This window comes from Lampetra planeri, chromosome 3, assembly GCF_965212315.1.
Source record: "Lampetra planeri chromosome 3, kcLamPlan1.2.h2, whole genome shotgun sequence".
Taxonomy (NCBI): Eukaryota; Metazoa; Chordata; class Hyperoartia; order Petromyzontiformes; family Petromyzontidae; genus Lampetra; species Lampetra planeri.
Window position 1 is genome coordinate 4605613 of NC_136109.1, and position 14565 is coordinate 4620177.

A 14565-nucleotide genomic window follows, 5' to 3' on the forward strand; every position below is an offset into this window, starting at 1 on the left:
GTCTACAGGAAAGCTACCCATACGGATGCTTACCTAAAACCGGATTCCCACCACCATCCATCCCAGAAGAATTCCCTCATCAAGACTCTAGTCCATAGAGCCCAATGCATCTCTGACCAGGAACACATTGCCAGTGAACTCGATCATGTACACCAAGCTCTCAAGGCTAATGGTTACTCCGACTACACAATCCGCAAAGCCATCACTCCATCCATGAAGAAGGATCCTCTTGAGGAGCCATTCAAAACCATCATCTTACTCTACATTGCGGGGGTCATAAAAAAGATCTCCAAAATCCTGAATAAACACAAGATCCAGGTCCGAGTCAACACAGTCCATAATATCCGTGATCTGGTCCCGTCTGTAAAAGATGTGGTTCCAGACATACAGTACCCTGGCGTCTACAAACTAAGTTGCCTCTGTGGTAGCAGTTCCATTGGAGAAACGAAACGACATGTCTCGGACCGCATCCGTGAACATAAAGAAGACTTGAAACACGGTAGGAACAACACCTTAGCTGTGGCAGACCATTGTTATAATTCACTGGGCTCACATGACATTAACTTCTCCAAGACGGAGGTTCTCTGCAAGCCATCCGGCTACCATGAGAGATTCGTTCATGAGGCCATCCACATATACAAACACAGAGACAATTTCAACCGAGAAGATGGACTCTGGCTGAGCAATCATTGGAAGGACGTGATAGACCATTTCGGGTGTTAACTGATTGTGTTCACGTTTACGGTGACTTTCAGACCGCAGTCCATTCGCTGGCAGTGGCTATATATCTTTTGTATTCTCCTCACAAAATTGAGTCTTTGCTCCGCTGCAAGTCTCCTGCTACCACTCTCCCATTGACATATTTCGTTGCTTCCTCTTAGTACCTTTCACTCGACGGTCAATGGGATGGTGTATAGAAGATTGTATAATAATAAATAGTATTAAAGTGTAATGTTTAATACAATGTATAAGGTAATATATAGTATCGTAATTGTAAATTGAATATACAGCAGTGTGGTATACAGTAGGGTGTGTAGAATAATACATAGTGTAATATTACAATGTATAGTCTAAGATATAGGGTAGTGTATAGTAACGCAGTGTATAATTCAATGTTGGGTTTGTCTATGGCAGTGTATAGTACGGCATATATCCGTGTGATGTAAGAAAAAAAGTTTAACTGGAGGCATATTATTATTTTTTTGCGACATAGAAGTGTAATGTATGACTTACTGTTAGTAGCTCAGCTTATTGGAGAGTATATTGAGTATATTGATTACATTGATGTATTTTATATTTTAGTTTTTTATCGGTTCACTATATGGTAGTCATTATATAGTGTAGCTTATACCCAGTTACTTAATGTTAATAGGTCAGCTTACTGGAGAGTATATTGAGCACATTGATTAAATTGATGTAGTTTATATTTCGTTTTTTCACATAGGTGTATTATATGGTAGTAGGGCATTTGCAGTTCTTTAGAAACTCCTCCTTTATTGTTGCCCACATAATGCACGAGCTTGATACGCGGTGGTTTGGCTGCTGCAGCTCCTAATGATACAAATTTCCCTCCCTTTATTACTGCTAATCCTACTTCCTCCCTTTATCACTGCTAAACCTACAAAATACACTAGCATAATATGACTTTAAGACCCCCCCCCCACCACCTACACATTCCACAAGGAGTGACTAATCCCATATCTGCATTTTCCATCAATATGTTTAATTCCGCTGTTGATATGTAAACTCCTTTGTCAAGGCGCTCTCCTCCTCCGACCCAGCTTAAATACACGCTGCCAAGCTTGGCGGTGTTCATTGGGACACTGTCTTTCCAACAACTCTGTTTCTTCACCTGAGGACGGCTGCTTGTGTTGTGGCCGAAACGTCGTGAGAATTTTTATTTTATTATGTTTTATTTTTATAATTTTGTTATTTCGCTTTTACGTGACTTCATAAAACCACAAGTACGTGTGGTTAATGCAGACTTGATTCCTTTAAAAATGTTTCTATTTGGCGTTTGAACATCTTAACACCTGTTTTTTTTTGCCAGAAAGGGTAAACCCTATTTTTATTTTTCATAATTTGTGTGATCTACCAACCCTTGTCTCCAGTGCTGGATTACAGGAATGCACCACCACTGCCCAGCTGTTGTGTATGGTGGTGTTTGGGTGCTTATTGTCGTGCGTTGTGTTTGAGAGGTTGCTGTTGTGTGTGGTTGTGGATGAGTGTTTGTTACTGGGCGAGCTGCCAGCAACAAACAGCAACACTGAAGGTGTGATAGATAAGATTTAAATGTTTCTTGAATTGAGCAAGATTATTATACAAACTTGGGAAAAGAGCAAAGGAAAGGAATTCCAAAGTGGAGCAGTGTGAGGGAAGAAGCAGAAAGAAAAGTGGTTTAACTTTTTTTTGGTTGTGGAACACTATTAATGAGACCATACTGTTTGGTAGACCGGGTCTGCAATATGGGTAGAGGAATCACAAAGTGAAGCTCTTTTGTAGCTGCTTGACTGGGTGCAATGAGAGTTACTTTATTCCAAGCAACTACGCCCAGGTAACTGAGCATTACTATCTCGCTAGGACCTTCATTATCACTTGACTTTTTTAACACAATTTCGGATTATATTACAATTACAGCTTTAGGACTTATTTTTTTACAAGTATTTTGGGTACTCGGGCCCCTGATCTGCCAACCCATGCCTTAACATAAATGTGAGTACCACCAGATTTTATAAATATTTCATTCTTGATGACTGAGGAATTGTCAAGATCTAGTCTGTACATGATGGATGTGATTCAAAATATGGCAGAGCAAACATGTTTTTGAATTCACCCCGCTAAAATAGAGCACTCAGCTAAGCTTAGATGTTCTAAACCAAAACATGTATCACACCTTGTGTCTTTTGGTGCTGCCAAAGGAAAACTAATTCTGTACTAATGACAGCCATAGGTTGCTCCTGAGGATATTAGACTTACCTGTATCATATTAGACTGCATTGTTGTTAAAGTCCTTAACATCTGGAATACAATTACAATGTTAATATCACAATTGAATAACATTTGTGCAAAGCATTAGCAAATCAAGATAATATTTTGCAATATTCAGTAAAAATATGACATGCATCGCAGTTTTTTAAGGTTTGTGTGTGAAAATGGTTCCAAGATATTAATATATGGAGATAAGTAGAAATAGAATCAAACAAGACATGACTCATATTGTAGCATGCCGAACGAGTGGCCATCAACATCACCAGAACAGAGAATATGATACTGGAGAAGCTACGTGAGTAGTCTGACATCACCATTGTGTGGACAAGGCAATGCCACTGTTGCCAAAGATAAGACCAACTGAAAGCTTCTACAGTCGGCCGCTGAACATTTTCCTTACAAAAAAAGACAATCACGCCATCTTGTCCGTTAGCCAGGAATTGTCCAGATGAGGTTGAACAGATAATACAAGGTGATGTTAACTGGATCGATAGCACACTTCAGAAGCTCCAACAGGATGGTATCCAGGCCATCAGCTTTTCCTTTGCTTAGTCGATTGATGGTTGCCATTACATCTTGCAATGTAGGGCAGTCAGGTGAAATACTCATTCAGTGTGGTATTGAATGAGAATCTATCGAGGTTTGGGCAGGCAGTGGCTGAGGGTGATTTACCATTCCGTCATAATGCTGCTGTTGGCATTCGGTCACCTCTAGTATAGTTAAACCGGGCCTTTGCTATCCGTTAAATGCTTGACGGCCGCAAATTATGTTAGAAGATTGTTGCTGTTGAATGCCGGCTTCTTATGATATTGCTGCAGTACTTCTTACAATTCGCCTTCGCCATAGCCCTGAAGTGCCTTGCAAATCTGCACCATTCAAACTCGTCACCAGGCAGATGGGCAGAGGTCTTCTTTAGCAGAGTCTTAATATTTCCACCAACATGCAGGGCTAATATGGTGGTTTTCCTGATAAAATTGTGGCATCTACTGCGGCGATGATGGCATCACGTATGGCCAGGCTGTGTCCAGGTCATTTGTTTGTGTGCTAGCTTTGTAAAAGGGCATATACATTGATGGTGCATCATCCAGCTAACACACTGGTGGTGACTATGACTTTGATGTTATAGCACTTTGATCTGACCAATAGTCCATTTGATTGAATGTCAAGATGAAAGTCAGCTGCCACCACATGGTGGTTGCTGTTGGCAGGGGCCTCGGCACCACGGTACACTCAGTAGGACTGAACATTTGACCTAGTGCAGCAGAGGACTAGATCCAGTTCCTTTTGAGGTAATTGGATATCCAGGTCCAACTATATATGTTCTTCCTCTGAAACAAGTATCCGAGTATTTAGAGATCTTAACCACTGCAAACATCTAGGAGACTATCATATCAGTGTTTTTATGGGCTGTGCTGGACCTATGCAGACCCAGTGTTTTCAAAACGAGCCCTCACGGTGCCACTTACGGAATAAATATCCTCAAAGACGACTAGTTCAATATGTGGTGGTGTTGAGAATGCCAGACAGTCTACTGTGGCATATAATGTGTCTTATCGGACGAATCCACCACATCGGTAGGTGCATAGGCCACGGAGACTGATATATGACCACCTTTGTGAAGCAGTCAGTAGATGAGAATGCATGGTCCACTTCCCACGCAAGTTACTCACTTTATCTGATATAATCAGGATGAAAACTTCTGTTTGGGTTGTACCTACGAAGTGGAGCAGCATATAGCTACAGACTGTGCGTGCCGTATCTGGATAATCAGGTCTCTGACAATCCCACAATCACGATGTTGTATTTATCCCACTCATGCACAAGCATAGCCTGGCACATATCATGGATGGGAAGTTTTACTAAATAGAAATGTATTGCTATGCCCAGAGTGGTGTCATTATCCCTAAACACAAGTAATGTTTAATAATGCTGCTGAAATTATGTACTTCCAGAAAGCCATGGTTGTGTAAAAAATTATTATATTTTTTTAAGTGGAGAGACCGATATATGACAGAAGCATATTGTCTGATTATCTATTGTGTTTGCAATGATATGAACAATGGCTATAGCAAGTACACGCCCTTACGACATTGTATTTTACGATAATTTACAAGATAATGTATAATGTTCGCCAATCCATTTATTGATGTAGGCCTCCCATTGCCATGGGGGTTGTTTGAATATACTTCACTACAGTGAGGGAAAAAAGTATTTGATCCCCTACTGATTTTGTACGTTTGCCCACTGACAAAGAAATGATCAGTCTATAATTTTAATGGTAGGTTTATTTGAACAGTGAGAGACAGAATAACAACAAAAAATCCAGAAAAATGCATGTCAAAAATGTTATAAATTTATTTGCATTTTAATGAGGGAAATAAGTATTTGACCCCCTCTGCAAAACATGACTTAGTACTTGGTGGCAAAACCCTTGTTGGCAATCACAGAGGTCAGACGTTTCTTGTAGTTGGCCACCAGGTTTGCACACATCTCAGGAGGGATTTTGTCCCACTCCTCTTTGCAGATCTTCTCCAAGTCATTAAGGTTTCGAGGCTGACATTTGGCAACTCGAACCTTCAGCTCCCTCCACAGATTTTCTATGAGATAAAGGGATTAAGGTCTGGAGACTGGCTAGGCCACTCCAAGACCTTAATGTGCTTCTTCTTGAGCCACTCCTTTGTTGCCTTGGCCGTGTGTTTTGGGTCATTGTCATGCTGGAATACCCATCCACGACCCATTTTCCATGCCCTGGCTGAGGGAAGGAGGTTCTCACCCAAGATTTGACGGCACATGGCCCCGTCCATCGTCCCTTTGATGCGGTGAAGTTGTCCTGTCCCCTTAACAGAAAAACACCCCCAAAGCATAATGTTTCCACCTCCATGTTTGACGGTGGGGATAGTGTTCTTGGGGTCATAGGCAGTATTCCTCCTCCTCCAAACACGGCGAGTTGAGTTGATGCCAAAGAGCTCCATTTTGGTCTCATCTGACCACAACACTTTCACCCAGTTGTCCTCTGAATCATTCAGATGTTCATTGGCAAACTTCAGACGGGCATGTATATGTGCTTTCTTGAGCAGGGGGACCTTGCGGGCGCTGCAGGATTTCAGTCCTTCACGGCGTAGTGTGTTACCAACTGTTTTCTTGGTGACTATGGTCCCAGCTGCCTTGAGATCATTGACAAGATACTCCCGTGTAGTTCTGGGCTGATTCCTCACCGTTCTCATGATCATTGCAACTCCACGAGGTGAGATCTGGCATGGAGCCCCAGGCCGAGGAAGATTGACAGTTCTTTTGTGTTTCTTCCATTTGCGAATAATCACACCAACTGTTGTCACCTTCTCACCAAGCTGCTTGGCGATGGTCTTGTAGCCCATTCCAGCCTTGTGTAGGTCTACAATCTTGTCCCTGACATCCTTGGAGAGCTCTTTGGTCTTGGCCATGGTGGAGAGTTTGGAATCTGATTGATTGATTGCTTCTGTGAACAGGTGTCTTTTATACAGGTAACAAGCTGAGATTAGGAGCACTCCCTTTAAGAGTGTGCTCCTAATCTCAGCTCGTTACCTGTATAAAAGACACCTGGGAGCCAGAAATCTTTCTGATTGAGAGGGGGTCAAATACTTATTTCCCTCATTAAAATGCAAATCAATTTATAACATTTTTGACATGCGTCTTTCTGGATTTTTTTGTTGCTATTCTGTCTCTCACTGTTCAAATAAACCTACCATTACAATTATAGACTGATCATTTCTTTGTCAGTGGGCAAACGTACAAATCAGCAGGGGATCAAATATTTTTTTCCCTCACTGTATATATATCAGTGCAGGTTAATGAAGGGGTAGCCCGAGACTAGTTCATGTATCTCTCCTTGCCTGATGTTAAAAATGGTTGGAAATAAAATTCAGGTGACTGGGATCATAGCACAGCATATTAACAGACTTACACCAGTTCTCCAATCCAATATAAAATATATACTCACACACCTGTTTGGAAACAGTGTACAAAATAGCGGGACAGATGCTTCAGATTAGCCACTGAAAGGAAATGTATATATCTTACCTATAAAAGTATTTTTTTGTCTATCTGCCTGTCTGCGCACGCCTTGCAACGTTTTCACTGACAAACTGTTGGGTTTACGTTTCAACAAAGTACACGAATACAACGTGCTAAGCCCCGGATGGAAAAGCGCTATTTATTTTTCCCGTCCAGTGAAATGTATACAGTACTAATAAAATCACACTTTATAACTATTTATTATATTATTACGCTGATCGCAGCGCCAAAGCACGCATCTGCGCATGCGTGGAAACGCTGACTCGTGGTTGCCCCTAGCAACGCACATGAGCTCGCTCAGCGGCGACGTGAGGGGACTTCTCCTTCGCATTAAAAAGGCGAAAGAGAAAAAAAGCATAATTACTGCTGCACAAGTACACGCTGAGGTAAATCCTGAACAGTGTGATGTCCTCTTCTACCCCCCCCCCCACCCAAACGTGTGCAGTTACTACTATTGAGTTAGTATATACCAGAGGTGTGGACTCGAGTCATGTGACTTGGACTCGAGTCAGACTCGAGTCATGAATTTGATGACTTGCGACTCGACTTGGACTTGCATAACAATGACTTTGTCCCACCTCTGGTATATACTACTATAGAGTCGGTAGTTACGACTACAGAGTCGTTAGATACTACTGTTGAGTTTTATACGACTACAGAGTCGGTATATCCTACTATAGAGTTAGTAGTTACTACTGTAGAGTCATAGATACTACTGTAAAGTCGGTAGATACTACTGTAGGGTCGGTAGATGCTTCTACAGTCAGTAGATACTACTGTACACTCAGGAGACACTACTATAGAGTCTGTAGATATTACCAGAGGTGTGGACTCGAGTCATGTGACTTGGACTCGAGTCAGACTCGAGTCATGAATTTGATGACTTGCGACTCGACTTGGACTTGCATAACAATGACTTTGTCCCACCTATGAGATGTGGACTCGAGTCATGTGACTTGGACTCGAGTCAGACTCGAGTCATGAATTTGATGACTTGCGACTCGACTTGGACTTGCATAACAATGACTTTGTCCCACCTCTGGATATTACTATAAAGTCGGTAGATACCACTGGAGAGTCGGTAGATACTACTATACAGTTAGTAGAATCCAATAGAGTCAGTAGATACTACTATAGTCAGTAGATAAGACTGTAGAGTCAGTAGTTACTACTGTAGAGTCACTAGATACTACTGTAGAGTAAGTAGATACAACTGTAGATGCAGTAGATACTACTGTAGAGTCGGTAGATACTACTGTAGAGGCTGTAGGTGCTACTGTACAATCGGTAGATACTACTGTAGTGTCAATAGATACTACTGTAGACTCAGTAGATACTACTACAGAGTAAGTAGGTACGACTAAGAGACAATGAAGATGGAGTCCTCGGCTCAAAGGGTGTAGACCGCCTGGCCCAGTCTCTAAGGTCTCACACTTGGCGGTCTCGGTAGGCCCCAGAGACCAGGTCCGTCGGGGCTTGAGTTGACTGTGCCGGCGGCCCAACGAGCATGGGTAACTCCCCCGGGTGTTGACTCTTGAGCCCCCCTGCTCTCCACTGCCGCCACTATCTGTTGTAGATTCCACGCTGTGACCTCCCACCTTGCCCGCTGCATACGCTCATCATAGACCTGGATGGTTCTGGCCACCGTCGAGGAAGAAATCTTTGTGCCAATGGCAGAGGGCAGGGCAACGCTCAATCTCCTCACCAGCCAGCCGCTCCGCCACACGAAGGTCGAGCGCCCCCTCACCCACCAGTGGGTATGCCTCGCATCCCAGCACCAGCAACGCTGCCCGGCAGGCGTAGGGCATCTTGTCCTCCATCCGCTCCCTCTGGAGAAATCTTGTGCAAACCTCCCACGCCAGATCAGGAGCGGCCTCTTGCAGCTCCCTCACTCACCACGCCTCCTCTGCTCGCTCCCGCTCTCACCTAAAAATGGCGCCCCTCGACCACGGGAGGTCCTCCGATGACAAAATGGCGCCCAACATGTGCGTGGTCCCTGTCCGGAGCCCCCTGCTCCCGCTGCAACGGCTGCTCCCGCGACATTTTCCCCGCTATACTCTGCGCCATCCCCTGGGGTCCGCCCGCGCCTCATGCCGGCACGCGCCCCTCTCGACTTGCAACCGCTCTCTCTCTGTCGACGTGCAGCCTCTCCCTTAATCGACGCTCACCCGCTCCCGCCACCTGGCGTAGCCACTCTAGCCGTCGACACTCGGCCGCTCTCTTGTCATCGACATGCTGCTTTTCTCCGTCGACACCCAGCAGCTCTCTCTTAGTCAACACGTAACCGCTCCCGCAGTCGACACCCAGCCGCTCTCTCTCAGTCGACATGCAGTTTCTCTCTCCATCGACCCCTGGCAGCTCTTTTGTTGGTCGACACATAGCCGATTCCGCCTCCTTGCGTAATCGCTCCCACCATCGACGCCCAGCCACTCTCTCCTCGACGGATGCGTAGCTGTTTACCCCGCAATTTTGTGCAGCAGATGTCCCTCCAATCCACGGTGGCTCCACCACTGCCTAGCAGCCATGGGCTTCTTAATCGGGTGCCCAGATCCCGGGGCTGTTGGAGGGTCGACTGTCTCACCATCCTTGTCCCAATGACACTACTGGTGGGTTTCTTTATTCCCCACTCCTGACACCAAATGTAGTGTCGTCTGTGCATGCGGGTGCCGTGCGGCGCACGCACAGTCAGTCAGAGACAAGGTGGTCGCAGGAGGCGCCGTCCTCCCCTTTTATTGTTGTTGCCAAGCTCACGCAACCGCTCGGGCCCCCTCTCTCTTTCATACACGACCCCGCTCCTGCGACCCGTCCCAGATACGACCCTGTCCACGTTGCACTGACGGCATCGACCGGGACAGCCAACTACTGTACGGATTTGCAATGATCGGACAAAGGCGGCAGTGACAAAGGCGGCGACAGCGACGGCAGAGACAATGAGACCCCCCCACAACTTGCAGCCCAGAACTCTCGCTCTCCACTGCTTATATTCCCCTCGGCGCGGCTTGGCTTCGCCCTAGCCATGCCTCCCTTCTCGAACCCTCCAGAGGGTTCCAGGGGCTTCCACACGAGGTCTACCATGACCCTTGCCCCAGTTCCTCCGCCCTGCCGGCGCACCCGCGTAGCGGGCGTGTGCGCTAAGTGCCCACCTGCAGTTGCAGCTGCTGTCCAACAGTCAGCGCTATGTCACTACACTACTATATAGTGGGTAGATACTACTATAGAGTCAGTAGATACTACTATAGAGTCAGTAAATACTTCAGTAAAGTAAATAGATACCACTACGGTCAGTAAATACTACTACAGTCATTACATACTACTATACAGTCAGGCGATACTACTATAGAGTCAGTAGATACTACTGTAGGATACTACTGTCAGTAGATACTACTACATTCAGCAGATACTACTACAGTCAGTAGATACTACTATAGAGTCAGTAGATACTACTGTAGAGTCAGTAGATACTACTACTGTCAGTAGATACTATTACGGTCAGTAGATAATACTACAGTCAGTAGATAATATTATAATCAGTAGTTACTACTGTAGAGTCAGTAGATACTACTTTAGAGTCCGTCGGTACTACTATAGAATCACTAGATACTACTGACGCTATTATATGTAGGGTATGTAGGTATAAATGGCTATAATATTAAAATGGCTGGGGGGGGGGGGGGTATACATATTTTTGGAGGGAGGGGGGGGGTCGACAATTTTCGGAAACCTTTTAGATCAACTATTTCCCCCCAACTTCCTATTACTTTTTGATTCAAGGCTTCTGCAATCCTCTTTAATTTTGTTGACGGACAAATGGACAGACAAACGGAACGCCGGGCTTTCACAATAGCTTAGTATTTGTGTACGTATATGTTATGTTTTTAAGAGAAGACAAGTTTTGAAATATATTTTTCCCCAGGGCAAAGCTGGGCACTTGCTGCTCGTATTTAGTGGCCTAAAATTTAGTGGCCTAAAATTTAGTGGCCTAAAATACAATGTTTGGCTCCGGATGATCGCTGCAAAGTATGACCTGTGTTTTGATTTAGTGTGCTGATCTTAAAGGTGCATTGAAAAATGTTGATACTCCGACTGATGCTCCTACTGTTGTGGAGTGACTCATGCAGCCAGCTATGGCTGCAGAGTTTGGTAGTACATGTTGTTAACGTCGTTTATTGTCAAAATTTGGTCACAGTTCCTATGATCACTGTTTCATTGCTTTTATGTCTTTATTTTGGTGATTTTCGAAACGTTTTTTGGTTTGGCCATGTTTATTTGTTGTAGTACAGAGTTAGACTGATGGCCTTAATCTAAGTTGTCTGGTGGTTGTTGTTGTTTGACTTGCATCCCACTGGGATTTTTTCACACAGTGTTGGTGTACGGTGCTTTTTCTGCAATATTTTGCTGTCTTTTCTTGGATTTTCTGTTTGCACTCAGTCACATTCACTTTAAGATGTTTTTTGTTCATGTTTTTGTTTTTTGTTTGTTGCGGTTGCACCCGATTCAAGAGCCGAATGGCTCACAGGGCTATACCTAATAAATGAACTTGAAACTTGAACTTGTATATATATAAGTTAAGGTGCAGTTAATTACACTTCATAAAGAAGAAATATCTTCTTGGTTCTTTCGGTAAAGTCACGTAGAAGGGAAGTAATAAAATAATAAAAATAAAACATAATAAAACAATTCTCACGACGTTTCGGCCACAACGCAAGCAGCCGTCCTCAGGCGAAGAATGAAACACCACCAAGTTTGGAGCGTATATTTAAGCTGGGTTAGAGGGGGGGAGGTGGGAAGAAGAGCGCCTAAACAAAGTAATTTGCATATCAAGAGGAATCCAGCATATGGAAAATGCGTAGGAGGTGGGCGGGGGGGGGTTCCAAATCAATACTATGCCCGTGCATTATGCAGGATTAGCAGCATCAAAGGGGGGGGGGGGAGGGGGTAGCATTAACAAAGGAAAGGAATGTTAATAGTATGTAGCTGCAGTTACTAAACAACACGTAAAAAAAACTAAAGTCTAAACTGCATAACAAACTAAAGTATAAACTACATAGCATCATCAGTATACTTACTAAACTCTACAATAAGCTGAGTTACTAACAGCAAGTAATACATTACAATTCTACGTCGTAAAAATTATATAATATGCTTCCATCTAAACTTTATTCTCTTACATCACACGAGCATTTACCGTACTATATACTGCCATAGATAAACCCAACATTAAATTACATACTATATTGCTATAAACCACCCTATACCTTATACATTTTAATATAACACTATGTATTATTCTACCCACCCTAATGAGTATCAAAATGGTTTATTACGTCCTTCCAGTGATTGCTAAGCCAGAATCCATCTTCTCGGTTAAAATTGTCTCTGTGTTTGTATATGTGGATCGCCTCATGAACGAATCTCTCATGATAGCCAGATGGCTTGCAGAGAACCTCTGTCTTGGAGAAGTCAATGTCATGTGAGCCCACTGAGTTGTAACAGTGATCTGCCACGGCTGAGGTGTTTGTCCTACCGTGTTTCAGGTCAGCTTTATGTTCACGGATGCGGTCTGAGACATGTCGTTTGGTTTCCCCAATGTAACTGCTACCACAGAGGCAACTTAGTTTGTAGACACCAGGGTACTGTATGTCTGGAACCACATCTTTTACAGACGGGACCAGATCACGGATTTTATGTACTGTGTTGAATCGGACCTGGATCTTGTGTTTAATCAGGATTTTGGAGATCTTTTTTGTGACCCCAGCAATGTAGGGTAAGGTGATGGTCTTGAAAGGCTCCTCAACAGGATCCTTCTTGATGGTTGGAGTGATGGCTTTGCGGATTGTGTAGTCGGAGTAACCATTAGCCTTAAGAGCTTGGCGTACGTGTTTGAGTTCACTGGAAATGTGTTCATGGTCGGAGATGCATTGGGCTCTATGATATAGAGTCTTGATATATCATAGAGCCCAATGCATCTCCGACCATGAACACATTTCCAGTGAACTCAAACACGTACGCCAAGCTCTTAAGGCGAATGGTTACTCCGACTACACAATCCGCAAAGCCATCACTCCAACCATCAAGAAGGATCCTGTTGAGGAGCCTTTCAAGACCATCACCTTACCCTACATTGCTGGGGTCACAAAAAAGATCTCCAAAATCCTGATTAAACACAAGATCCAGGTCCGATTCAACACAGTACATAAAATCCGTGATCTGGTCCCGTCTGTAAAAGATGTGGTTCCAGACATACAGTACCCTGGTGTCTACAAACTAAGTTGCCTCTGTGGTAGCAGTTACATTGGGGAAACCAAACGACATGTCTCAGACCGCATCCGTGAACATAAAGCTGACCTGAAACACGGTAGGACAAACACCTCAGCCGTGGCAGATCACTGTTACAACTCAGTGGGCTCACATGACATTGACTTCTCCAAGACAGAGGTTCTCTGCAAGCCATCTGGCTATCATGAGAGATTCGTTCATGAGGCGATCCACATATACAAACACAGAGACAATTTTAACTGAGAAGATGGATTCTGGCTTAGCAATCACTGGAAGGACGTAATAAACCATTTTGATACTCATTAGGGTGGGTAGAATAATACATAGTGTTATATTAAAATGTATAAGGTATAGGGTGGTTTATAGCAATATAGTATATAATTTAATGTTGGGTTTATCTATGGCAGTATATAGTACGGTAAATGCTCGTGTGATGTAAGAGAATAAAGTTTAGATGGAAGCATATTATATAATTTTTACGACGTAGAATTGTAATGTATTACTTGCTGTTAGTAACTCAGCTTATTGTAGAGTTTAGTAAGTATACTGATGATGCTATGTAGTTTATACTTTAGTTTGTTATGCAGTTTAGACTTTAGTTTTTTTTACGTGTTGTTTAGTAACTGCAGCTACATACTATTAACATTCCTTTCCTTTGTTAATGCTACCCCCCTCCCCCCCCCCCCTTTGATGCTGCTAATCCTGCATAATGCACGGGCATAGTATTGATTTGGAACCCCCCCCCGCCCACCTCCTACGCATTTTCCATATGCTGAATTCCTCTTGATATGCAAATTACTTTGTTTAGGCGCTCTTCTTCCCACCTCCCCCCCTCTAACCCAGCTTAAATATACGCTCCAAACTTGGTGGTGTTTCATTCTTCGCCTGAGGACGGCTGCTTGCGTTGTGGCCGAAACGTCGTGAGAATTGTTTTATTATGTTTTATTTTTATTATTTTATTACTTCCCTTCTACGTGACTTTACCGAAAGAACCAAGAAGATGGATCCCTGCAGTCACGAAAGCTTTAAATCGAAAAGAAGAAATAGCCAGACATTCGCAGAACAGAAACATCTTAAGCCTAGATTTGAAGAGTGGCACATGAGTCGGCTGGACGGTCAGAGAGATACTGTTTCAGACTACCTGGTAAGAGGAGAAGGAACGACCTCCCACAGAGTAACAATGACTAGGGTATTCATATAAGGCCTTAGTTATTAGAGTAATGAACATGTACGCAGGGGTGAGTCCATGGA

General features: G+C 43.6%; 1 protein-coding gene across 2 annotated transcripts in view; it reads right to left on the reverse strand.

Annotated features, from left to right (window-relative positions):
• LOC144736793 (uncharacterized) overlaps positions 1-14565 on the reverse strand; it is an 870278-nt gene that overhangs the window by 51940 nt on the left and 803773 nt on the right. For both annotated transcript variants that reach the window (XM_078619432.1, XM_078619441.1), the window contains one exon: positions 2977-3018. In XM_078619432.1, the coding sequence (XP_078475558.1) occupies positions 2977-3018 (42 nt within the window). The remainder of the gene's footprint in view (positions 1-2976; positions 3019-14565) is intronic.